General features: G+C 39.4%; 1 protein-coding gene across 2 annotated transcripts in view; it reads right to left on the minus strand.

Moving 5' to 3' along the window:
• Positions 1-27,939, minus strand: part of sgcd (sarcoglycan, delta (dystrophin-associated glycoprotein)) — a 368,829-nt gene that overhangs the window by 5,628 nt on the left and 335,262 nt on the right. For both annotated transcript variants that reach the window (XM_059990538.1, XM_059990539.1), the window contains exon 7: positions 8,370-8,493. In XM_059990538.1, the coding sequence (XP_059846521.1) occupies positions 8,370-8,493 (124 nt within the window). The remainder of the gene's footprint in view (positions 1-8,369; positions 8,494-27,939) is intronic.

The raw sequence follows: 27,939 nt of genomic DNA on the forward strand, positions 1-27,939 counted from the left end.
AGCACTATACTGCTGATTTTTTAAAAATTGTGTTGTAAACCCACCTGAATATTTGTTAATTTATTTATGGTAATATTAGTTCATGTATTGTGTGAGTTATATGAATTGTGTTGTGCACTTTGGTTTGGATGTTATAATGCTCACCCAACTGTGCCAACTTCCAGAATGACACTCTAACTCTTCTGAGCAGGGATAGTTGGATAGCACCCCCTTTAAACATTCAGGACCCTCTCACGAATTTGATGCCATGTTTTGGCACCGGGATTCAGAATCAGAATTGGGTTTATTATTACCAGTATGTGACGTGAAATTCGTTAACTTAGCAGCACCAGTACAATACAAAACATAATATAGAAAAAGAAGAAAATAATAATAATAAATAAATAACTAAATCAATTACAGTATACATATATTGAATAGATTAAAAATTGCACAAAAAACCAGAAATACTATATATTAAAAAAGTGAGGTAGTGTCCAAGGGTTCAATGTCTATTTAGGAATCGGATGGCAGAGAGGAAGAAGCTGTTCCTGAATCACTGAGTGTGTGCCTTCAGCTTCTGGACCTGCTACTTGATGGTAACAGTGAGAAAAGGGCATGCCCTGGGTGCTGGAGGTCCTTAACAATGGACGCTGCCTTTCTGAGACACTGCTCCTTGAAGATGTCCTGAGTACTTTGTAGGCTTGTACCCAAGCTGGAGCTGACTAGATTTGCAATCCTCTGCAGCTTCTTTCAGTCCTGTGCAGTATCACCTCCCGCCTTCCATACCAGACAGTGATGCAGCCTTTCAGAATGCTCTCTGCAGTACATCTATAGAAGTTTTTGAGTGTATTTGTTGACATACTAAATCTCTTCAAACCTCATATGAAGTATAGTCATTGTCTTGTCTTCCTTATAACTGCATAGATATGTTGGGACCAGATTAGATCCTCATGACACCCTTGACACCCAGGAACTTGGAACTGCTCACTCTCTCCACTTCTGATCCCTCCATGAGGATTGGTATGTGTTCCTTCGTCTTACCCTTCCGGAAGTCCACAATCAGCTCTTTCGTCTTACTGACATTGAGTGCCAGCCAGGTTGTTGCTGTGATACCACTCCACTAACTGGCATATCTCACTTCTGTACGCCCTCCTTTCACCATCTGAGATTCTACTAACAATGGTTGTATCATCAGCAAATTTATAGATGGTATTTGAGCTATGCCTAGCCACACAGTCATGGGTATATGAATAGAGAGTAGAGCAGTGGGCTAAGGTGCACGAGTGTTGATTGTTAGCAAGGAGGACATGTTACCACCTTTCCATACAGATTGTGGTCTTCCAGTTAGGAAGTCAAGGATCCAATTGCAGAGGGAGGTACAGAGGCCCAGGTACTGTAACTTCTCAATCAGGATTGTGGGAATGACGGTATTAAATGCTGAGCTACTGTCGAACAGCATTCTGACATAGGTGATTGTGTTGTCCAGGTGGTCTAAAGCCATGTGAAGAGTCATTGAGATCACATCTACTGTTGATCTATTGTGGCAATAGGCAAATTGCAGTGGGTCCAGGTCCTTGCTGAGGCAGGACTTCATTCTAGTAATGACCAACCTCTCAAAGCATTTCATCATCGTAGATGTGAGTGCTATCATGTGATAGTCATTAGGGCAGCTCACATTATTCTTCTTAGGCACTGGTATAATTGTTGCCTTTTTGAAGCAAGTGGGAACTTCAACCCGTAGCAGTGAGAGGTTGAAAATGTTCTTGAATACTCCTGACAGTTGGTTGTTATGGGTTTTTACAGCCTCACCAGGTACTCCATCGGGACCTTCTGCCTTGCAAGGGTTCACTCTCTTTAAAGACAACCTAACATTGGCCTCTGAGCCTCTGAGATCACAGAGTCATCAGTTACAGCAAGGATCTTCACAGTTGTAGTTGTATTCTCACTTTCAAAGTGGGCATTGAAGGCATTGAACTCGTCTGGTATTTCATCAGCATTTAAGGAGCACCTGAATGGAGGTTTAGTGCTCAATCATAAGCTCAACTTGGGTTATCGCCTAGTGTCTTGTTAAGTGTTCTGTTCTTGTTTCAGTCTCATACCGTGTCTCAATCCTAGCTTCAGATGCTCTAGCGCTTGGGTTCGCTCATCAAGGTCTCTCATCATACTGGAGAAACGTTGTTTCGTTTGGCAGTATAATGACAGTACAGTTGAATGACAATAAAATTAACTTGAACTTGATATGCACTCCTGCTCTGACAGGGGAATGACTGACCCAAGTCTGCAGAAAACTTGATCACTGGACAAAATTCTGTGTGCAGTCTGTGCGATAAATTAAAATATGAGCAAGCCACTTCGAGACTGAAACTGGCCAGTCAGATTTCCCTTCCAGAATGATTCATTCAGGAATCCACAAAAGTAGGAACTTATCAAACTGCTGTTAGACTGAGAGTTTTGCCATGTCAAAACAACTGTATTGTAAAAAATTGATGACAAGGATTAAATAAATTGATCAATTTATCTCAGTGTTTTCCTTACATGTGTCAGACTGTTTATAGTTTTCTCTTTCTTAAGAAGTGGATTTTATGAATGGAGAGTGTGCAGATAACTTGATTAACTATGTTAGTATAGTCTAATACAATGGATTTTATTAACTGAGACAGTGTATGGTTTTTAAGAATGAAGCTTGGATTTGGATTGTTCTAATTGAAAGTGCCAGTCCATTTTGTTAACTGAGGATGTGCAATGGATCTCCTGAACAGACAGAGTGGAATAAGTTCTATTATCTGAAGGACAAAATAGACTTTATTAACTGCGAAAGTTTAGTGCAGTGGATTTTAATAACGAAAACTGCACAGTGGATTTTATATTTTAAGCGAGTGCAGTGGGTTGCATTAACGAAGACAGTGTTGTGATTTTTATTCATTGAGGTGGTGTTGAGTGTTTTATTTACTGAGGAAGTGCTGTAGATGCTTTCAACAAATGGAGTGCACTGGATTTTATGAAATAAGGCAGTGTGGTTGGATTATTATCTGAAGTAATATTATAGGTTTCATAAAATGAGGGAGCACAGTGGATTTTATGAAATGAGAAAATGCTCTGGGACTTTAATTTATGAATCAGCACTATAAATCTGTGCATTTTCTTAACAAAGGAAATGGATTATGTTTTATTAATTCAGGGATTACAGTAGATTTTCAAAAGGAGTGTGGTGCATTTTATTAACTGTGGGATCATTCAGCATTTTATTAACTGAGGTCCACTTTATTATTTGAGTGAGTATCAGCTGAGAGTAGAGTAGTTTACTTAGTTGAGGGAGGCCAGTGCACATCATTAAGTGAGGGATGATAATGGAATAATTAAACTGAGAAAATGCACTACTATATTCATTCAACTAAGAGTTATTAGTAGCAATATTTTATTGATAAGGATGTGCAGTGCACTTCATAACCTAAAGTATTCAGTGAAATTTATTATAATACATGCAGTGCAGAGGACTTTTCTCTATTTGTCACATGTACATGGAAGCATACAGTGAAATCCATTGTTTGCATCAGATCAAATTGGTGAGGATTGTGCTGGGCAGCTTGCAGGTATTTCCATGCTTCCACCCCCAACACAGCATGCTTACAAGTTGCTAACCCTAACCATACATTTTAAGAATTTGGAAGAAAACCCACATGGTCATGGGGAGAATGTACAAACTCCATCCAGCAATCGGAACCGAACCCCAATCTGACAGCTGGCGCTGTAATAGTGTTACACTAACCATTACACTACTGTGCCACCTTACTGTAATGAGCAATGCATTTGATTAACTGAAGGATCCCGGTGAGACTATGTGAAAGAAACTATATAAGGAATTGTTGAAACATAAAGAAGAAGAACATAAAGAAGTTTTTTCAACAGAACTTCTGGGATTCAGCTGTCCAGACAATTTCCAAGTCAGTTCACCAGAGTAAGAACGTTCAAAGGTGCTGATAAGCTCATAACTTACACCATCAAAACAAATTTACCGTGAAAAGTGGTGATTGTGACAAGTTCATCAATTTATCAGGCAAATATGGACATTTGGGCAAAAGTATCACAACTTAAAAAGTAGTAAATGTTCTGGCATAGTGGTCAGTGTGACCCTATACTGGTTGGGGCATTCTCGAGTTCCAAGTTCAATTCCAGCACCATCTGTAAAGAGCTTTTATGTTCTCCCTATGACCGGTTTAAGATGGATGCTACCGAAGATGGGTGTCAGCTTCCTGGCAGTTCATAAAGCAAGAAATGCATTTAAATACTTTATTAATAGTACTTTCTCTATGGAAAATTGTGGTGAGCGACCAGCGCCAACAATGAAAAGGCGAGCGAAGACGAGGTTGACCCGAGAGTCGATGTGTGCAGGTGTGAGATGGATTCGGAGAGAGATTGAGACATGTTTGGGAGGGAGTCGCGGTCGGAGATGAAGTTGGAGTGAGCAGACCAGAGGAGTTTTGGAGCCCATCCATCTGAGTCGATAGCGAGGTTGGATCGATCTAAGTGCTGGGACGATTTGGAAAGGTCGGGTATGGACACCAGAATCCAGGCCCAGAATGCAGCAATGTGACGTAGCCTGGGTACTAGTGTGAGGGACCATCCGCTGCTTTGACAATCTAAGCGCTGGGCTGGATGGATCAGAAAGGTCCGGTGTCAGGGACCAGCGGTGAGGGTTGATCCAGTTCCGCTCGCTGCTCTGCAACATTTATTCTGCTCACTGAGGCCGAGCTGTGGCCTGCTCAGACTCGTGTCTGCAATCTTTGTGACAATTTGCCCAGACGTGCGATGAACTAGGGCTGAGGCTGTGATCCTGCTCCGGGTTTCGTGTACGTGGACCCACTTTAGTTCTGACTGCTGTTTGCATGACGTGTGTTTTTTTTTTCTCTGTGCATTGGGTGTTTGTTAGTCCTTTTTTTTAAATGGGTTTCCCTTGTGGCAGCCTGTAAGGAGGCAAATCTCAAGGTTGTATAACTTTGATTTCCTTCAGGTGCTCTGGTTTCCTCCCACAGTCCAAAGAAGCACCAGTTAGAAGGTAACTTGGTCATTGTAAATAATCCTTTGATTAGGCCAGGGTTGATTAGGTGTATTGCTGGTTGCATGGTTCACTGGGCTGGGAAGGCCTGTCCCACACTGTATCTCTAAATAAAATAAACAAACTGAAAAGGAAGCTTGCATCAATTAACTGTCATGTGTGTGATTTTCAATGATAAGGCTCCTAACTGACCCTGATGTGCCCCAACACATATTGTGTGGCGGCACAGTGGCTAGCACAACACTTTACAGTACCAGTGACCTGGGTTCAATTCCTGGCACTGACTGTACAGAGTTTGTATGTTCTCCCTGTGACTGTGTGGGCTTCCAGTTGGTTGGTTAATCAGTCATTGTAAATTGTTTCATGATTAGGCTAAGGTTAAATTTGGTGTTTTGGGGTAGTGTGACCTTGAAGGGCCAAAAAAGACCGATTCCGTGCTGTATCTCAAAAAAAAAGCAAAAAGAAGTGAGGTAGGATGTACAAAGAATTAAAATTATTTTAGGAAGGTATACATTTAAGTGATTATAGTTGGTTAAGAATGGTGTGTCATAAGCTATTTGGTCATTATGATCTGTTTGTTATACATAATATTGTCATATTGATATTGTCATTTAAAGTAAAATTGGATAGGTACATGGACATGAAAGGAATGGAGGGTTATGGGCTGAGTGCAGGTCAGCAGGACTAGGTGAGAGTTAGCATTTGGCACGGACTAGAAGGGCCGAGATGGCCTGTTTCCATGCTGTAATTGTTATATGGTTATATTGATTGAGGAAGAAGAAACAAATTTAAGGTATGAGGCTTTGATGCAGCTGGAGAGCTCAGGGACAGGATTTCAGGAAGAACTACAGTAAATAGAAAATTCTTACATGAAGGTGTATAGTGAATCTTATAAAGTAAATGAATATATGTAGCTGAATTTGGTGAGGTAGGAGATGTTATTAATTGCACATTTGCAGGGGAAAGGTTTATTAACTGTGTTAGCTGGATTTATTAATGGGTAGAGTGCAGTGGATAATTTTTACTTGAACAAGTGCAGTGAGCTTTATTATCTGAGAAACCAATGGCTATTTTCTTAACTGGGGGGATGCTGTGAAATTTGTTCCGAGTATCTGACTTCACTGTGAGAATGGAATAGATTTTATTGACTGAGGAAATCCTTTTGGATCTTAGCAATGGAAAAATTTCAGTTCATTTTATTAATTGAAGAAGTGTCCCACATTTTATTAACTGAGGGAATGCTGTGGATTTTGTTCTGAAGGAGAGGAATGGATATTATCGACTGGAACGATGAAGTGGAAATTATTAATTTAAGGAGTTCTATGGACTTTATTAACCAAAAAGAGTATTGTTACACTTTTTATTAGCTAAAGGGAAGCAGCAGGATTTTTTTGAGTAAATGATACTATATATTTTTTATTAACTGAGTGGAGTGAATTTTATAAACCCAGGGAATGCCGTCAACCTAATTAACTGATGGAATGTATTTTATTAACTGAAGGAGTCATTGGCTCAAAAAGAACAATGAAGGAGATCAAGTGAGGGAGTGCAATGTATATTTACAATTGTGGGTGTACGGTGATTTATATTAACCAATGGAGTTTTGTAGACTTTATTGAATAATATCGTCTTCTGTATTTTAGTAATTTAGGAGAACAGTGTATTTTATTAGCCATAGGAAACTTTTATATGGTGTTACAGCACAGAAACAGGCCAAAAGTTCCATGGCAACCTGGTCTCCTGTCCAGTCCTATTGACCGTAGTACTCCACACCCCTTCCATCCATGGCATTATCCAAACTTCTCTTAAAAGTTGCAATCGAACCTGGATCCACCACTTCTTCTGGCAGCTCGCTCTACAATTGCACCACCCTCTGAGTGAAGTTGCCTCCCCTCAGGTTTGCTTTAAATATTTTAGCTTTCACTTTTGACCTCTAGTTCTAGTCTCACCCAACCTTGTTTGCATTTACCCTGTCTACAGCTCTCATAATTTTGTATACCTCTATCAAATCTTCCCTCATTCTCCTAGACTCCACGAAAAAAATAACCTGTTCAAACTTTCTCTGTTACTCGGGTTCTCAAGTCTTGGAGACATCCTTATAAATTTTCTCTGTACTCGTTCAAACTTTTTGATATCTTTCCGGTAGGTAGGTGACAAGAACTGCACACAATACTCTGAATTAGGCTTCACCAATGTCTCATACTACTTCAACATAACATCCAAGCTCGTGTACCAATACTTTGATTTATGAAACACAATATTCTAAAAGCTCTCTTTAGTGCCCTATCTACCTATGATGCCACATTCAAGTAATTATGGATCTGTATTCCCAAATCCCTCTGTTGTATCACACTCCTCATTGCCCTACAGTTCACTATGTAAGTCCTACCCTGATTTGTCTTCCCAAAGTGCAGCATCTCATACTTGTCTACATTGAATTCCACTTGCCACTTCTCAGCTCATTTTTCCAATTGGCCCAGATCCTGCTGCAAGCTTTGATAGTCTTCCTTGTTGTGTCTCAGTCACCCACAAATTTGCTGATCCAATTTATTGAACGTCTGGATCATTGGTACGGATGCCCAACAACAATGGATCCAGCAGCAACCCCTGTGGCGCACTGTTAATCACAGGCCTTCAGTCAGAGAGGAAACCATCTACTACCACTCTCTGGCTTCTTCTGCTAAGACAATGATACACTAGTACAGGGGATTTCATTAGTATTGTTTTACCCACTCCTTGGTTAGACCTACACTTCATGCCCATCACAATTGCACTGAGCTGCTCTGTTGAACCAGAGAGCTCACCATGATCAAGAGCTTATCCAGAGCCTAGTTAGACAGGAAGCTCCAGCATGAAGATCCAGCACTGATGAAGGAAATTGTAATGATTTATAAAGATGCAAGCTTCAGTGGGGAATTTGCCAGAAGTGGCATTTCTGGTCAATTGGCCACTTACCGTCCTTGGCAGGAAAAGCCATGGCTTGGTGGGGTGATTTCAAAGAAACCTGGCAAGATGTTGAAATTCTCCTGCTTGTCTAAGTTGCATCATGTTATATTTACCTGTTAACCCTGTGGTGTTGATCTATCATTGCTAATCAACCTCTCAGTATCAAAATCCTCACTCTTGTTTGTACCTTCATGCATGGGGATAGAGAGGTTGATTCTACAGATTGACAGCCTAATTTAGATGAGAGTTGAAGTTCAAAAATAGGACATCAGCTGGCTGCATGTTTTAGGACAGGAATTGATCTTCATTCTTGTGCAAGTCTGTGCTATCCAATTTCACCCTTCACCATTGTACAACTTTTTCAAATGAATTAGATTCATTCACTCACTTCACCATCTTCGGATTCCAACTTCAGTTCCGTTCGACAAACTGCTTCCATGTTACCTGCCTCTGCTTCAATAACGACTCCTTTCGGTGCCTCCAGTATCAGTGAACGTGTGGGTGATTCTAACCTAGGGTCAAAAAATGACACTGGTAGTTAGTGTTTATCACTTGTCCTTCATCAGAGAATTGGTGGGGAATACATCTTACAAACTCTCACTTGACAATCTACTTTAATGAGATAAAATCAATGGTTACAGTTTTTATCAAGGTTGGCGAGGGAACATATCAGTCACAATGCTGGATGATGGATGCATAACATCGATAAGGTATTTTAATTTGTTTGACAATATGTTGATTAAAAGGTAATGTTATGGTAGTAGGTGGTTATCAAATAGGTATAAATGATTGAATAATATGATACATTCACAGTCATAAGAGTTTCCGTATTTATTTGAATGTGTAGATCTTCATCTTAAGAGCAAGTAACATTCCCAGGCTGTTAAATCTGTCCAAACTGAAGGTGGAGAAGGCTTATTGAAACCTGTCTCAAATCTGAATGCTGGAAGAACAGATAGCCAAGAGAAAGGAATGCAGATCATCTGATTTGAGTTAATTCAGAATCTGGTTTAATATCACTGGCATGTGCCATTAAATACGTTGTTTTTTTGGCACCACTCCATTGTGATACATAATAATAATAATAATCTATAAATTACAATAAGTATATATAAAAAATAAATCTAACAGTGCAAGAAGGGAGCAAAAAAAAGTGTGAGATGGTATTCATTGTCCATTCAGAAATCAGATGGTGGCAGGAGGGTGGGGGAAAGAAGCTGTTCCGAAATGCTGAATCTGTCTTCAGACTCCTGGACCACTTTTTGAGGCATTGTCTTTTGAAGATGTTCTCAGTACTGGACAGGCTAGTGCCCATGATGGACTGGCTGAGTTAACAACTTTCTGCAGCTTTTCCGATCCTGTGCACTGGCTGCTCCATACCAGATGGCGATGCAACTAGTTAGAATGCTCTCCACAGTACATCTCTAGAAATTTTCAAGAGTCTTTGGTGATATACCAAGTTTCCTCAAACTCCTAATGAAATATAGCTATTGTTGTGTCTTCTTTGTAATTGCACCAGTATTTTTGACCCACGACTTGTTGACACCCAGGAACTTGAAACTGCTCACCCTTTCCACCGCTGATCCCTCAGTGAAGACCATTGTGTCCTCCCCTTCTTGAAGTCCACAATCAATTCTTCGGTCTTGCAAGGTTGACACCACTCAATCAGCTGATCTACCTCGCTCCTGTATCACCATCTGAAATTCAGCCAGCAATAGTTCTACCATTGGCAAATTTATAGATGCCGTTTGAGGTGTGTCTATCCACATAGTGGTGGGTGCAGGGGGAGTAGAGCAGTGGGCTAAGCACACATCCTTGAGGTGTGCCAGTGCTGATTTCAGTGAGGAGGAGACGTTCTTTCTGACCTGCACTGACAATGTCTCCTGATGAGGAAGCCAAGGATCCAGTCACAGAGAGAGGTACAGAGGCCCAGGATCTGGAGCTTGTCGATTAGAACTAAAAGTATTGTTGTGTTGAATGCTGAACTTTAATCAATAAGCAGCAGCCTGATGCAGGTGTTGCTATTGTCTAGGTATTCCAAGGCAGAGTGGAGAGCCAGTGAGATTACATTGACTATAGACCTGTGTGGCAACTGCAGAGGGTCCAGGTGACTGCTTATGCAGTAGTTGATTCTGGCCATGACCAACCTCTCAAAGCATTTCATCACAGTAATGTGAGTGCAAATGGGTGATAGTCATTGATGAGATAGTCTTGCACCCTGCTTTTTTACGGACACTGGCATGATTGCACCCATTTGAAGTAGGTAGGAACCTCCAACTGCAACAGTGAGAGATTGAAGATGCCCTTGAACACTCTTGCCAGTTGGTTGGTGCAGGTTTTCAGTATCCTGCCAGGTACACCATCAGGGCCTGACACCTTCAGTAACTTTAAAAGTATTTAATTGTTTTAAAGCATGTGACAGTGTTTTTCATTGTTAAAATTAAAAGGAAACAAAATGGGTTTGTTTTTCATTTTGTAATAGCTCCTGAAATACATTCAGAGAAAGAAAAAGACAGCTTCATAGTCACTGAGTCTCAGAGCAGAGTCTCAACAGCTGTAAACACTGTTAAGTGCTGGGCACTTCCAATCAGTGCAAGATGGCAGCTGGGAAGATAGTGTGGGGAGAAATAAATAACGTGGTCAAAAGTGGATAAGTCAGCTCAGGTAACCTGCTACTTGTCTGAAAATCTGCCCTTATGTCTCCTAGCAGGCAGAAATGGAAACCCTGGGAAGACTGATTCTGACTCTGTGTCCTATTGCTGTTGAGAGTGTTGGCAAAACTGTGAAGGATAAAGGGCAAGGCTCCCCAGTGGTGCTGAGAAGATAAATCCTCTAATATGCAAGTGAGCATCTGATGTTCTGCAGCAGATCCATCAGCCAATCAGGTTGCTGCTTGGCAGTCAGTGCTGTGACTGCCTCACAAGGGAAAAAACTGAGGGGCACACGAGCTAGTGTATTTTGTGGCCTGGGGAAGTAGAGTGCTGGTGGCAAGTGCATTCCTTTGACATCCATAAGAATGATCAATGCCAATATTCCATCAGGAATTTCTCTTCTCCTAATTGTTTCCCCGCCACTCTCTGTAATTAGAAACTCAGATGGTGCATTTATGTTCATTGGAAGACACCTATCTACTTCCTTGTTCTGATCTAGTGTTACTCCACAATGACATAAATATGTTTTGTCTGTGTTCATTGGTGACTCAATGGCAGTACTCTTATCTTTGAGTGAGTAACTTCTAGGTGCTTGAACTCTCACATTCTCACATACTGAGAATACACTGCACTTCTCGAGACACTCTTATTCAGGTCAGATATTGAACCGAAGCTCTACTTACTCTCTCAGGTAGACATGTAAGATCCCTGGTACAGTCTGGAGTTGCCCGATCTCTACACCAATACTCATCTCTTAATCAAGTCTACTAAAAGTGTTCATCTGGTCAATGTCATATTGCTTTTTTTTCTGGAATCCTTCTGTGCAGATTGGTTAATGTGTTTCCTATGTTACGAAACATCACATTTCAAACGTATCTCTTAATTCTTAATTTAATTTAGTACTTATCATTAGTACTTAATGATCTGAGGCAAAAGAATTTAAATAAAAAATAGTTGGAATAGGCCATGTAACTCAGTATCCTTTCTCTGTTATTCAATAAGATTATGGCTGAACTTTTACCTCAGTGCCTCTTTCATTCAAACCTTACCACCCCATCCTTTGACTGTGTTAACACTTAAAGATAAATCAATCTCTGAACAAAATTTATTCAATAACTTCAATAGCCAAGTGTCTTCAGCTCTCTTAAAGGGCTCACTACCTTTTAAGTGAAAGAGTTTCTCCTCATCTCTGTCATGAACTTTCACACTCTAATCATTGGTTCTAGACATGCTAACTGAGAAAAATTAATTCTGTATCTCTCCTGCCAAACCTCTTAATAACCTTGCACCTTTTAATGAAATAGTGGTGGCACAGTAGCGTAGTGGTTAGCACAACGCTTTACACTAGCAGTGACCTGGATTCAATTCCTGCTGCTGCCTGTAAGGAATTTGTACGTTCTTCCCCGTGACCGTGCAAGTTTCCTCCAGGTGTTCCAGTTTCCTCCCAAAGATCAGTAGGTTAACTGGTCATTGTAAATTGCCCTGTGATTAGGCTAGGGTTGCTGGGCTGTGCAGATCAAAGGGCCAGAATAAATAAATAAATTCCTTTAAACTCAAGAGAATATTGGCCTGATTTGTTTAATCTACCCTCATTCAACATGCTCACTAAACAGGATTCAATCTGGTGGATTATCACTGCATTCTCTCTATCACAACTATATCTTTTTTGGTAAGAACACCAGACCTGTACTCAACATTTTAGATGCTGTCTCAACAAGGGACTATAAAATAAGAGTTAGATATCTTTATTCTTTTACTCAGATCCTCTTCTAATAATGGACCATTTGTCTATAAATGTATTACAGTATATAATTGAAAACCTATTGATACCTGAAAGTAATCTTCTTTAAAGAGCCTCAACTTTTTACAAGTAAGGGGATTAATGAAAAATTCACCATCTCCAGGAAGGAATGAAAAGAAACACATTTCAGTTACTTTGCATTCAGATATATTTCCTGTTAAATACAGAAACCTGGCACTTGTAGAAATTTTAGAAAAGACTATCATGAAGAACTGTTTGCAGTGAAACTTCTAAGAAATTTTTGTTTTGTACTTGTAACAATTCTCTCAATTCTTTCATTGTTGTAATCTTCCCAAAGTTGGCTACATTAGGTCCTCTGATAACACTTATTTAGCTTTCGTTATTCAAACAAATAGTGGATGTTTGAAGTCTGTGTTCTCAGTGAGGTCTACAAGACATGTATAAATTGGAGTGGTTCATCTTGAAAATCATGCATTACTTGTTTCATGCAAAATCTAATATAGTTCTGTAATCTGTGAGCTCCCATTGTTCACTGATTTTGAGAAACAGAAAACAAGTTTAAATTAGAAAAAAAATCAAACACCTTGACAGAAGTTGTCATTTCAACTTCAAATTATTATAAATTTTTCAGTATTTGTCTTAGAATTAGGAGTCACAAGCCTGCCTGTACCTGAAACCTAGACTCAGTTATATGAAGTAGCCAGTGCTTAAGATGTTTATTAAGTAATAGGAAAACCATCATCAGATCACTTGAATTTAATTTCCTGTCAACAGTCGAGATGGAATCCTTATTGACATTCACAGTTGGAAGCCAGCCCAGATGTCTGTGCCCTATCAGCAGAGATCAACCTCCGAATCAATTACAATTACAGTGCAATTTTTTCCTAATTCCCCCTGCTGAAAATATCAGAATCAACATTAGAAATCAGGCAGAGTCATCCATTAATGCCCTCTTTGAATATCAGTATTCCTGTGTGAGCCTTTACACTAATGACTGACATGTTGGTAGATCTTGGAGTTATCATAGCTCAGATTGATCCTGGTACACACCTAGGGCCTCCTGCAACTGGAATTGCAGTGTACTGTTTTCCACCCTTCTTAATTATAAGATTCTTCATGCAAACGTGGTTCAACTCAACCGTTAATATATAACAATATGGCTAGAAAGTTGCTAGGCAAGCTTATTAACCTATCAGTCACACAGCAGAAATTATTCTGTTGTCAATTACCTAGCAGGAGTCAAGCAGTGCATAGGAACCCAAAAGCAATAGAGTATAGTCTGTTCTTCAATGGCAGAGCAATTAGGATCAGACTATATGATGAACTTCGATATGTCAATGATTCGGATGACGAAATTGATGGGATTGTGTTCAGGTTTGTTCATGATATGAAGATAGGTGGAGGGGAAGTTAGTGTTGAGGAAGCAGGGAGTCTGCAGAAGGACTTGAACAAATTGGGAGAATGGGAAAAGAAGTGACAGATGGAATATGGTGCAGGGATATGTGTGGTCAAGTATTTTGGTAGAAGGAATCAAAGCGTATTGTATTTTCTAAATGGAGAGAAGATTCAAAAACCAGAGGAACAAAGGCACTAGACACTAGAATACTACTGCACAGCTCTTCAGCCCTCGATGTTGTGCCGACCCATATATTCCTAAAAAAAAAGTACTAAACCCACCCTACGTCGTAACCGTCCATTTTTCTTTCATCCGTGTGTCTGTCCAAGAGGCTCTTAAATATCCCTATTGTTTTAGCCTCCACCACCATCCCTGGCAAGTCATTCCAGGCACCCACAACCCTCTGTGTAAAAAACTTACTCCAGATGTCTCCCCTAAACTTCCCTCCCTTAACTTTGTACATATGCCCTCTGGTGTTTGCTATTGGTGCCCTGGGAAACAGGTACTGGCTATCCACCCTATCTATGCCTCTCATAATCTTGTAGACCTCTATCAAGTCCCCTCTCATCCTTCTAGGCTCCAAAGAGAAAAGTCCCAGCTCTGCTAACCTTGTCTCATAAGACTTGTTTTCCCATCCAGGCAACATCCTGATAAATCTCCTCTGCACCCTCTTCATAGCTTCCACATCCTTCCTATAATGTGGTGACCAGAACTGAACACAATTCTCTAAGTGTGGTCTCACCAGGGATTTGTAGAGTTGCAACATGACCTCTCTACTCTTGAACTCAATCCCCCTATTAATGAAGCCTAGCATCCCATAGACCTTCCTAGCAACCTGTGCAGTGACATTGAGGGATGTATGGATTTGAGATTCCTCATGCAGGATTTCCTAAAGGTTAACTTGCAGGTTGAGTAGGTGGTAAGGAAGGGAAATACAATGTCAGCATTCATTTCAAAGAGGACACAAATATGAACAAAAGCAAGGATGTAATGCTGAGACTTTATAAGGTATTGGTCAGATTGTCCAGAACCAGAGGGCGCTGTCTCACTTTAGAACAGAGATGAGGAAGAGTTTCTTTAGCCAGAGAGTGGTGAATGTGTGAAATTCATGGCTGGAGGCCAAGCCATTGGGTATATTTAAAGTGGAGCTTGTTAGATTCTTAATTAAACGGGGTGTCAACTGTTACAGGGATAAGATAGGAGAATGGGTTTGAGATGGATAATAAATCAGCTTTGATAGAATGGTGGAGCAGAGTGATGAGCCTAATTCTGCTCTATATCTTATGGCCTTGTGGTCTCCTGGTCAGCTGTACAGTGGTAGATGTGATTGGCGCAACCTTATGCAAATCATAAATAGAAAAAAGTATGCAAACTAGTTAATTGGTAAAACCAGGTCCACCTGTCAATCCCAGAATACTAAAAATACTGCTGTACTGTTGCCAATCGATGTACCGCTCACCGTGGGTTTGGAGTTTTTTTTTATTATAGCTGTGGATAGAAATTGCCGTGAAAGTAAGTTGCAACACAGTTATTTTGTTGTTCTAAAACCTCCCTGGAGACTGAGTTGATAATAATTGCGCAGTTCCATCCATTTCCAATTGTCACACCTCTGGTGAAATACTGGCTTTTCAAACAAATGGTGCTTTTCTTTTCAGAACATGAAGATGCCAGCATTAGAATTATCAGTCTGTGAATGTACCAATGGCTGAGACGGAGAGATTTTTGAGGAGCAAGTGGATTAAAGGCAACGAGAGGTGGGAGTAAGAACAGAGGTACAAGATCAGTCAAGATCTTACCTAACAACAAAGAATTCATGGATAGCTGGACTCCTTCCTGTTGCTTCTAATGCTTATGTTTTCATAGAAGCACAACTTTCTACATTGTATGTCTAAAACACTTCTGGATTTATAGCATGGAACCTGAATGTTCAGCAACTTTGATTGCCATGAGTAATACAATTGTAGAAGTCATAGATGATTCAACAAATAATTAAAGGACGAGCTATAAAAGTAATACTTTGTCTTGGAGCAGAAGTTTGAAGGCAATCATACTTTTCTCAGAGATCAGCATCCACCTGAATTTCCACAAAATAGGAATATTCTGAAACCATGATCATTGTTTGCTGATGTATTCCAAACCCTAGTTTTCAACTCTTCATTGAGTTTTTACCCACTCCTGTGTATCAGAAAAATAGTCCAGCCACACTAATGATAGAGAATTTGCATGAACATCATTCACAAGAAAGAATTGTTTTTCCATTGACTTCAATCAAGAGAAATATTGTGAAACACTAAGTTAACTATTGTTTTATGAAATATATTTAAATTATTTTGAAATTAATCGTTTTTATTATTTTAAAATCATTAAATAAAGTATTCTTATGCTTCTAATTTTTTGAAATAAATTTTAAGGGATCTTGAAATAATTCACTGTCTTTGACTTGTCTGACAGCCAGCTAAGTCACAAGGTACAAGTTAGCATGCTATATGGCTAGGCATAGCTCAAATACCATCTATAAATTTGCTGATGATACAACCATTATTGGTAGAATCTCAAGAGGTGACGATAGGGTGTGCAGGAGCATGATATGCCAACTAGTGGAATGGTGCCGCAGCAACAACCTTGCACTCAACGTCAGTAAGATGAAAGAGCTGATTGTGGACTTTTGGAAGGGTAAGATGAAGGAACACATACCAATCCTAATAGGAGGATCAGAAGTGGAGTGATTGAACAGTTTCAAGTTCCTGGACCTCAAGATCTCTGAGGACTTAACCTGGTCCCAACATTTCAATGCAGTTATAAAGAAGGCAAAACAGCAACTATACTTCATTAGGAGTTTGAAGAAATTTGGTATGTCAACAAATACACTCAAAAACGTCTATAGATGTACTGCAGAGGCTGCATCGCTATTTGGTATGGGGAAGGGTGGCTACTGCACATGACTGAAAGAAGCTGGAGAAGGTTGTAAATTTAGTCTGCTCCATCTTGGGTACAAACCTACAAAGTATGCAGGACATCTTCAAGGAGTGATGTCTCAGAAAGGCAGCGTCCATTATTAAGGACCTCCAGCACCCAGGGCATACCCTTTTCTCACTGTTACCATCAGGTAGGAGGTACAGCAGCCTGAAGGCACACACTCAGTGATTCAGGAACAGCTTCTTCCCCTCTGCCATCCAATTCCTAAATGGACATTGAACCCATGAACAATACCTCATTTTTTAAATATATATTATTTCTGTTTCTTGATTGAGTTTTAATCTATTCAATATATCTATACCATAATTGATTTATTTATTTATTATTTTTTTTCTTCTTCTGTGTATTGCATTGAACTGCCACTGTTTTCTAAAACTAATATTAGAGATTCTGCCCATTGCAGGTGGGCTTTGGGTTGATTCAGCATGCAAAGAGTAAATCAAAGATCTCATTCAAAATCATCACACTTTAAATTCCTAAGAAAATCATTTTAAATTCCTCGGTGTTATTATTTTGGAGGACCATCCTGGGCCCAACACTTAAGTGTAATTGCGAAGTAAGCTTGGTAGTGTCACCACTTCCTAAGGAACTTGCAAAGATTCAGCATAACATCTAAAACTCTGGAAAACTTCTATAGATGGGCAGTGGAGAGCAATATTGACTGGCTGCATCACTGCCTCATATAGAAACATCAATACACTTGAACGGAAGATCATTCAAAAAGTAGTGTATACAGCTAAGTCCCGTCACAGGTAAAGGCCTCCAACCATTGAGCATATCTACGTGAAACATTGTCACATGAAAGCAGCATCCATCATCAGGTACCCCCCACCACCGAGGATAAGCTCTCTTCTCGCTGCTGCCATCAGGAAGAAGGTACAGGAGCCTCAGGACTCAAACCACCAGGTTCAGGAACAGTTAATACCTCTCAACCATTAGGCTCTTGAACCAAAGGGAATAACTTTGCTCAACTTCATTTGCTGCATCATTGAAAAGTTCCCACAACCTGTGGACTCACTTTCAAGGAATCTTCATTTCATGTTCTCTGTGTATATATATATATAGTTTATTGACTTATCATTAGTATTTCCTTTTGTATTTGCACAATTTTGTACACTTTTGTACACTGGTTGAAAGTCCAAGTTGGTGTGGTCTTTCATTGATTCTCTATGGTTATTATTTTGTTATGGATTTATTGAGAATGCACACAAGAAAATTAATTTCAGGGTTGTATTTGGTTGCACATATATGTACTTTAATAACAAGTTTACTTTGAAATTTGAACATATGCTGGAAATTGGAAATAAAAACAAAAATTGCCAGTATTATTCAGGAAGTCAACATATGTAGAGAAAGGAGAACTTGCAAGTCATGTCAATAAATTTAATGCCGAAAAGTTATTGCCCTAAAACAGCCTTTCCCAAACTTTTGCCCTGGAGAGAACCTTGAAATAATTGTCAGGTCTCAGGGAACCCCTGCTTAAAAATTATTATATCTACAGCTCACAGTACGTTAGCGTGATCAGTACGTTGTAGATATACTAAGCCAAAAATAATTATCGATGCTCTTTTGAGTAGAGAATGAAATTTTTTAGCCAATCTTTCTTGAAAAAAAACAGGTAGTTAAGCTTAACTTACCTTTCTTGACATTCATCTATTTCTTTCTCTTTCATAAATTTTAAGAACTCTCAAGACAAACAGAATAAATTTCTGTTTTCAATAAAACATTCTGACTCTCAAGCCCAAGCAGCAGTGGAAATATTTCAAGATTTCCTTTTGCAACATGATTTTTCCAATGATTCAGTTCCTTTTAAATTCAAGAATCTTGCCAGTTGAAGTTAAAACATTTTCTCCAGGGCCCTGTAGACACTTGTTCAACTGGTTCATATGTTGAAAACTGTCTGCCAAGTAGGCTAGTTTCTACAGCCAATCTTCATCTTCAAAGCACTCAGCAAAATCTGGCCTACTATTTTCTTGAAAGTTCTCCTGCAATTCACCTTTCAACTGAAACACGCTATTGAGCATTCTTCCTCCGCTAAACCACCAGATATTTGTATATAGCAGGAGATTGGTATGCTCTTTGTTCAGGTTTTCACATAGATTTTTAAACATTCTCAAGTGAACTGGGCTTTGTTTAATATAGTTAACAATTTTTGTCGCATCATCCAGAAATGTTTTCATTTCATCACCAAGTTTTTGACATCGACACCTTGGTGAAGAAAGGTAAATGTTGGGACATCAGCATTTTCATTTTTTACAAGAGAAACAAAACCTTTCACAAAGCCAACTATTGATGGGGCACCATCAGTACAGATGCCAACACAGATCCTCCAAGATAACCTTTTGTTTCTAGATATGAAGACAAAACATTAAATATATCTTCATCTTTGCCTGTTTCAGGCAGCTCTTTGCAACAGAAAACGGTTTCCTGAATGTCACCATCATTTACAAATCTTACAAATGCTACAACATGACATTTATTGGTGGAATCTGTTGATTCATCAACCGGGATAAAGAAGCTGTTATTTTTCAGTTTATCATACAAAACCTCTTCAGCATCATGTGACATGTCACCAATATGTTCACTTATCATATTGTTTGAGAGTGAAATCTTTTTGATTTCACGTATTGCATCCTGTCCTAACAAAGGGATTAATAAAATTTTTAAAAGAACAGCATAATAAATTACTAAATGAGAAAACCACAAAAAATACACTTTGCAATACAATTCACTTTTAACCTACCCAATTAATCTTTTGCAACATTTATAAAAATGGCAAAGGGGCAGGCCAGCAACTGATTCATGACATGAAAAAATTCCTTCTTTACAGTGAAAATTCCCCTCCAATTTTCTACTACAGTGGTAGAATTTGTTTGCTTCCATAAGTCAGTCGGTGGCGCATAAGGGTAAGTTAGGGGAGGTAATCTGTGAGGGAGAGGCTGACTTCGCAGCCTAAGTTGGGCAAATCCATTCAATGCTCGGAAAAAGCACTTCACGCTCCTCATCAGCCTACTGTCCTTCCCTCCATGCAATACAGTGCTTAGCAATTATCAATGGCCTCCCCTATCTTGCATCAAAAACTGAGATCGGACTCAAGCACATACACATACTGTGCACTGCCACAGTGGGCTGAGACCGCACTCACAAGATTGCTAACAGGGATGCTCAGTCACTGCCCACCACAGTGAGGCTAGCATCACAGACTGTGCAAAGTTCAGAAAACGATGTTTATTTTTTAAAATCTTGTGGAACCCTAGTGCTCCATGGAACCCCGGTTGAGAAACACTGCCTAAAATGATCTACTAATTCTATCTCCATATTTTCTGTCCACTCTCTTGCGAATCAGAATTAAGCGTCATTGCCTGACCTGACACAGATGCTGGATAGAACCCTCTCCATTCAGTTACCTCTCAAACTGATGGCTTTCTCAAGGTTATGTAGGCCATTTTCAACTGATAGATATAATGGATTGCATGTCATACTGTATATGATTTGTTTTTGCTATTGTTCATGATATTAACTACAGCCAGCTGAGTTTGGCACTGTGTGAATGAGGGGAAATAGAAGCTCAAGATAAGTTGATGGCTGTCACAAACATTCTTCATGGCTGGTTGCACAAGCTCATTGTCAAAGGCAAGTCTGTTAATAGATGATTCCACTGGGATTGCACTCACTTCGGAAGGGTGTACAATGGGATTATAATTGAAAGAGTATTAGATCATCCTACTTATAATTTCTCCACCCTCATACTTAAAAAAAAAGTTTTGCTTCCGATAGATAAAGTCAGAGCAGTCTCAATGCATTGAAATGTGAACAGAATTTTAATTTCATCTGCACAGAGCGCATTGTGTAACAAGATTTGACTTTCACTTGAGATGCACTAGACTTGAAGAGCCTGTCGACAACCATATAACTCACATGGAATCTGCAGCGTTTATTTTAGTAAAAATAGCTCCAGCTGTGGTAGTATAATGAGAAAGGTGCAGTTTAGTATGATTGAGTGGTTGACAATTGCTACTTCAGAACAGCATGGCAAATTTAACTGTCCAGTGGGGGAGGGGGGAAAAAGATTGAAATTCATTTCCTCTGTGCTTTTTTCTGTTTGAAACTCTGCCATCTGAGCCTTAAAAAGCTCTGAGGCAGAACTAAAGGAAACCATTTATTATACAACATGGTTCCCATCCAATGACTTTGCAAATAGACAGAATCTTGCAAAATTATCCTACAATAAAAAAAATCAACTGCTGGGATCTTTTATTTGTGGATTTAATTCATAATAATCATCTGTCATTATAGTTTTCAAAGCTCTTGTTACAACGTGCACATTTAACTTTTAAGGAAATATATTTTGCTAATTAAACTCAAGCTGAACATTTCAAATTTTTGGGTAATTCTAGATTGCTCTGAGAGGAAATGATAAGACACTAACAATGTATTTAAATTGTTGACCTTCTAAGCATATCCTCAGAGACTAGTGTAGGAGATTGCAATTCTGGCAGTAATTCTCGAGTAATCAGTACCTGATTAATATTTACATCTTGTTGTGTAGCTACACACAACAAACATGAGCAAATACCCAGGAGTGGAAGGAATTAGTCAAATTGAATAGGTAGACATATACCTAATATCTCAAGAGAAGAATATTCATTTCTCTCTCCTGAGTTATGAACAGGGGAAACAGTTTAGGAGGGACTTTAGAAATGCTGCTTTTGCCACATAAACAAATCAAGGTTCCAAGAGCTTAGTTGTCTGAGATAAATAGGCTAATTTACCTAGATAATATAATAGGTCTCGAGCAAATGGCATAAAATATATGGACCAAAAGGAGTGATTTCTGGGTATTCACATAAATAGAAAGCCTTCGATGGGACAAATTTTGAAATGTCAGCCTCTGCCCTCATTCTGAGCAGCAAATTAACAGACACGGAAAATGAAGCTAGTCCATGTGACGGCTGCAAAAAATGTCAACAAAGAATTGTCTTGATTCCAAGCAGCTGTCGAAAATGCGTTTCTGAAATTGTGCCTGTGTGGGTGTTGTGCACATGATAATTGTGTGGGTCTACTTGATTACTAAAAAGTATGCAACAATGGGAATCATTTCCTTGAAAGAACTCTTGTCAAAAATGCTATTAGGCTAAGTGGAAAGAGATTTCCTTCAGAGAAAGGAGTTCACTTGAGGAGTGCCTGAAGTACATTGCACAGAGGCTTTATCTCTGAAACAATATCTGCGTGATTAACTCTGAAACCAATATTGTTCAACCAGGATTACTTTACTATCAGAAGTACATTCTTTTTCTTCTGGTGTGGTGAATATAATATATAAGTCTCAAAATAAAACATCAATTAAATGTAAAAACATGTAAAACCAGCAAAGATCTGGGCCTTAGCTTTCTGCTTCCCGCTTCGTATTGAGAATTTTTCATGACTGCCTGTAAGGCGTTTGTATGTTCTCCCCATGACCGTGTGAGTTTCCTTGCGCAGTCCAAAGACGTACCAGTTGGTAGGTCAATTAGACAGTCCTGTGATTTGTCTAGGATTAAATCAAGGGATCATTGGTTGCTGCAGCTTCAAGGGTCAGAAAGGCCTATCCGCGCTGTATTTCAATAAATAAGTAAGAAAGCAACTTCATAATGCCTCTGGGTGCAAAAGCCGCAGATATATAATGTTCACTAAAAGATTACAAAAGAGAGAAGGAAGGATTTTAGGGGGCTGGAATGGTGATGGACAGGACAGAAATCTATGCACATGCCCAAAAAGTTCAGTCAGCCTGGATAGAGCAAAGAGTACAGAACCATATTTCCCTTTAAGTACTACCGTTTGCAGAGAACATAGAGGCAGGAGAGATCTTAGTAGTAAAGTACATATAACTTTGCTGTGACTAAACACCAGACTTCTTCAGGAATACTCCAGGCATAACCAGTATTCTCATCTCAATATGATAATTACCCTAAGATCAGAGTAGTTTATCAGCATAAAATGGTTGTTACATACCTCCACACACACAAATATTGTGGAATTATCCCTACTGATGGAAAGCAGATGTTTAACTTCCAAAACAACAGACTGAGAGTTGTGCATCTTTTGTCTCTGACAGCTGGATCCAAATCAAACTCCAGCTCTAGAAATGAAAGCTGATTCACTGTGACATCTTTGAGTGCCTCAGAACCGTGAATCAGCAGCCACGCTAGCAAGATTTATTCATGTCACTTGGATATGAACCTAACTCTGCCATGCACAGGCAGCTATTGCCAGCTGGTAAGATGCAATGTGCTAAGTATATAGATAGAACGTCTGATTCATCAAAATATTTAAATACTCTGAGTTTAGAAGATCATTCAGCAAGTCCTGGTGAACCCATGAGCTCTTTTGGAACTAGCAAAATTCCCTATTATGTATGATACACGATTGAATCAAAGCAAAGTGAAATAAACTTGATTATATTCCGATTCCTCTCTGCTTCCTAACTTTTTCGGTTCTGATAAAAGGTCATTGACCTGAAATGTTAACGGTTTTTCTTTCCGCAGATACTTACAGACCTGCTGAGATTTCCCGCATTTTTTGATTTTGAATTTCCAACATCTGCATTTTTTTTAAATTTTCAATGGAAGTTAGGGCATGTAGCAGCCTGTGAGATGAAATATGTAACTCTCCAACTTGAGATAACTTGCTTTTTTTTCCTGTTTGCAAAAGGATTGTAATAATGGGTCCTCAGGCCCATCTGGGATCTATAAAATGGGTTTCCTGGCAAGTCGCCACATGGTCCTTTGACAGATCAGAATCATGGTGCAGTGGCATGGAGTGCAAGGCATCAGGGAGCCCCTCACTGCTGCAGCCTTCCTCTGCCTTCACTGCCATCGAGATGTGGCATCATCGCCAGCTCCACCGTTGTGGTCTTCGTTGGGTTGTTTTTTGTCTGTAACCTCCCACTTGACCTTATACCAAAATTGGTGACCAGGAACTAAGTGCAAGGTGGCCAAACTCCAGTCAGTATTGTTTTGGGATCTCAGGAACTTGCAAGCCTCTCCACCGTGACAAAGTAATGGTAAAGTTATGCATCTGTTCTATCTGTTATGCACCTAGATCTGAGGCTTTCCTTTCCAGGACATCAGAGGTGTCCTTCTTCTTCAAAGAATGTGGTTTCCCTTTCTCTGCCATTGATGCTGCCGTCACCTGCATCTCTTCTATTTCCCAGACATCTGCTCACCACATCTTCATGCCGCCTTAATATTGATAGAGTTCCTCTTGTCCTTACCTACCACCCCATCAGCTTCCGCATCCAACACATCATTCTCTGCAACTTCCACCATCTCCAAAGGGATCCTACCACCAAACACAGCTTTACCTCCTCTCCTCTCTCGGCTTTCTGCAGGGATCTTTCATTCCATGATTCCCTTGTCCATCTGTCCCTCCCCATTAACCTCCCTCCCGGCAGTTATCCCTGCAAGTGGCCTAAGTGCTACACTTGCCCATTCACCTCCTGCCCGACCTCCACTCAGGGACCCAAACTGTCCTTCCAGGTGAGGCAACACCTCACCTGCGAATCTGCTGGGGTCGTCTATTGTGTCCGGTGCTCCTGATGTGTCTGTTTGGGTAGCCTCTAACCTGATGGCATGAATATCAATTTCTCCTTCCTGTAATTTTTTTTCCCTTTCCCCTCCCCTTTTCTTCTATTCTCCACTCTATCCTTTTTACCTCTTCCCTTTCTTCAATGGCCCACTCTCCTCTCCTGTCAGATTCCGTTATCTTCCCACCCGGCTTATCACCTTCTGGCTGCCCTTCTTTTCCTCTTGCATGAACCACCTTCCCTCCAATAATGATTGCTCCAAAAGTCAAGGGTGTCTATTGGATACTTTATTAGCAATTAGCAGTCAATCTTGAAGCAATGAATGTTAAGTGTACCTACCTAAGCTCAGTTGAGCGTTATTGAGTGGTCAGCAAAAGATATGGCTTCCGTTGGTCCCCAGCTCCCAAATTGCCCGAACAAAGCATGAAGACTTTTGCCATGCTCCCACTCATGTGACTGGTTACCATAATAAATATAATAAACACGCAACACAGAATATGATGCAGCTAGTGAACAGATACATGGCTCCTACATTTTCCTTGCAGTCCATGTTATTAGATCTAATTTGCTATTCTCCATTATTTTACTTTTGTTTCTCTGAAATAGTCTCTGATACTTTTCATACCCGTCTTTGTCATTTTAAAAAAAATCTTCTCACTCTTTTCTCCCTTGTTTTTTTTTAATCCTTCCACAAAGAGTAAATTAAACTGCATGATTAAACTCCATTAAAAAAGACTCACAGATGGCTTTTTTTTTAAAGAATTCCAGGCAGTCTTTCACTGGACAGATAACATCTGATGAATTCTACTCAAGTCTCAATGTGGAATTCCTTTTGCAAAAGGAGAAGATTTAGAGAAACAAAATCTGACATGTTTATTTTGGAAATATGTAAAAGTCTAAATATTTGGAAGAAAACTTTGAGACACATAACACATTTCCTTTTAAAGATTATTAGAAGTAATACAGTATGTCCTGCATGCATATTGCTTTAATTTTCACTTCTCACCATAACATCTCTTTGCTACCTAATATGGAACCTTATGGATCAACTTTGCAATATCACATAACAAATAAAATTAGTGGAGATACAATAAGTGTTCCATCCTTAGAATTTCCATCTGTGCTAAGCTGAATTAGTTTCTGCTGTGTAATTCTCAATCTGATAAACGATCTGCAGTCTAACGCTGGTGAGAAAGGGTGCAGAAAGATCAAGTTGAAAGCAGAGGCTCCTCAACAGGATATCTTTACATGTATATAATCAATATGGAACTCTATACAATTGTCCGATTTTACAGGAAATACAGTGCTTAATAACCCATATTTAACATGAAAAACCCAACTGAAAGCCACATTGAAATGGTTTTGTACTTGCTTGGTCATTACATTGAGTCCGACTTTTCATGACCTCATGGACTGCGGCATACCAAGCCTTCTTGTTGGAAACTACCTTTCTAAGATCCCCCAAGGTCATACACATTGTCTGAGTAATATTCTCGATCCATCGTATCCTCTGTTGTCCTCTCCTCCTTTTACCTTCTGTTTTACCTAATATGAGAATCTCCTCCAAGGAATCCTGTCTTCTCATGATGTGGCCAAAGTATTTGAGATTTTGACTCATATTCAAGCCTCCTACTTGCATATTGCTTTAATTCTCCTACTGAGAATTGTTGGATCTCCTTGCTGTCTAATGAACTCTGAACACTTTCCTCCCCAGCATCCAAGCTCAAAGGCTTTGATTCTTTTGTATTCAGCCTTACTAATGGTTCAGCTCTCACAGGCTTACATCACAACTGGAAATACCATAGACATGACTCTACGGATCTTCATAGACAACGTTATGTCTCTGCTCTTCAGGAAGATAGCAAGGGAAGATAAGGAAACATAAAGGAGCGATGCAAAGAAACTGAAGAAACCAACAGAATTCAAAAAACAGGAGATCTATTGAAGAAGATTAGAGAAATCAAAGGAACATTTCATTCAAAGAGTGAAAGACAAAGAAGGGAAGGACTTTACAGAAGCAGAAATGATCAAAAAGAGATGGCAGAATACACAGGATTGTACAGGAAAGATCCCAACAGTGAAGACACCTGCAATGACTCCCTCATCGATCCAGAGTTGGACATTCTGGAACGTAAAGTTGAATGGGCGATAGAAAACATTGTCAATAATAAGGCTGCAGGATGTGAAAGGATTCCAGTTGAATTAGTTAAAACTGTAAAAGGTGATGCTGTAAAAGTGTTGCATGCAATTTGCCAGCAGATCTGGAAAACTGAATAATGACCTTTAGACTGGAAAAGATCAGTTTATATGCCAATTCCCAAGAAGAGAAATGTAAAGGAATGTTCAAATTACCACATAATTTCACTAATTTCACATGGCTAAAGGTCATGCAAGCAAGACTCCACCAATATATGGAACGAGAGCTGCCAGACATACAAATTGGTTTTAGAAAAGGCAGAGACACCAGAGACCAGATTACTAACCAACAATGGAGAAATCAAGGGAATTCCAGATAAGTATTTATCTATGTTTTATTGATGACTCTAAAGCCTTCAACAGTGTGGACCATAATAAACTGTGGCAAATCTTTAAAGAAATGGGGATACCTGACATCTGATCTGCTTATGAGAAGTTTGTATGAAGATCAAGAAGCAACAGTTGGAACTAAACAAAGAACAACAAACTGGTTCAAGATTGGGAAAGGAGAATGACAATGCTGCATTCTGTCACCCTCCTTATTTAATCTATATTCTGAACACATCATGAGGAATGCCGGTCTAGAGGACTCAAATTAAAATGGTAGCCTATATGAACAATTGCTTTCCTTACTATTATTGGATAATAAGCGCCTTTTAGTCTGTATAGATCAGTTGAGTCAAAGGGCTCATTTCAGTGCTGTACAGCTCCTTGACTTCAGAAGAAATTGGTATACTGCCTTTTTGCAGATAAAAGATCTTACTATTGTCTTTTTTAAATTTCAAAAGTATTTCCCTTTAAAGAAGGGTTGTGCGCTGTAAGCTGCCAACTTTAAGTTTTAAGAGACATTGAATAGTTTAAATATTGGAATGTTTCTTGCCGTTAAAATATCATATGACATACTGTCTTAGTGGTAGGATAGCACATAGTCCTAATGCTTATTGTGTGAGGCCCTTTAATCTTTATGTTTGAATGTAACTGGTCAGTGGCACATGGAACAGTTTCTGGACATTATCCACTCAAGTTTTGCTACACCACCGATAAGGTACTTTTGTGAACCCAGGAGGAGATGAGGTTCTTTTCTATCCCATGCATTGTCACTTCTAAACTTGGAATCCACATGATGAGACAGAACATACATCCAGAACATACAACATAAGTGATGATTTTGCAGGGATAAACTGCCTGTGAGGAAGCAACCAACACTATGGCTTTTTGTTTCAGACACATGAGCAAGTCTCAAAATTCAGACCCTGAGCCTTCCAACAGCAAGAACCAATTGGAACTGATACAAATAAGTTTACCATTATAAATCCATTAGATACACTTTCTTTGGCAGAGACAATTGATATTCAGTGTTTTAGATCAACAATGTGCCCTGAAAACATAAAATCAGCTCCCTGATTGGTCTTC

The sequence above is a fragment of the Hypanus sabinus genome, chromosome 15 (assembly GCF_030144855.1).
Source record: "Hypanus sabinus isolate sHypSab1 chromosome 15, sHypSab1.hap1, whole genome shotgun sequence".
NCBI classification, from domain to species: domain Eukaryota; kingdom Metazoa; phylum Chordata; class Chondrichthyes; order Myliobatiformes; family Dasyatidae; genus Hypanus; species Hypanus sabinus.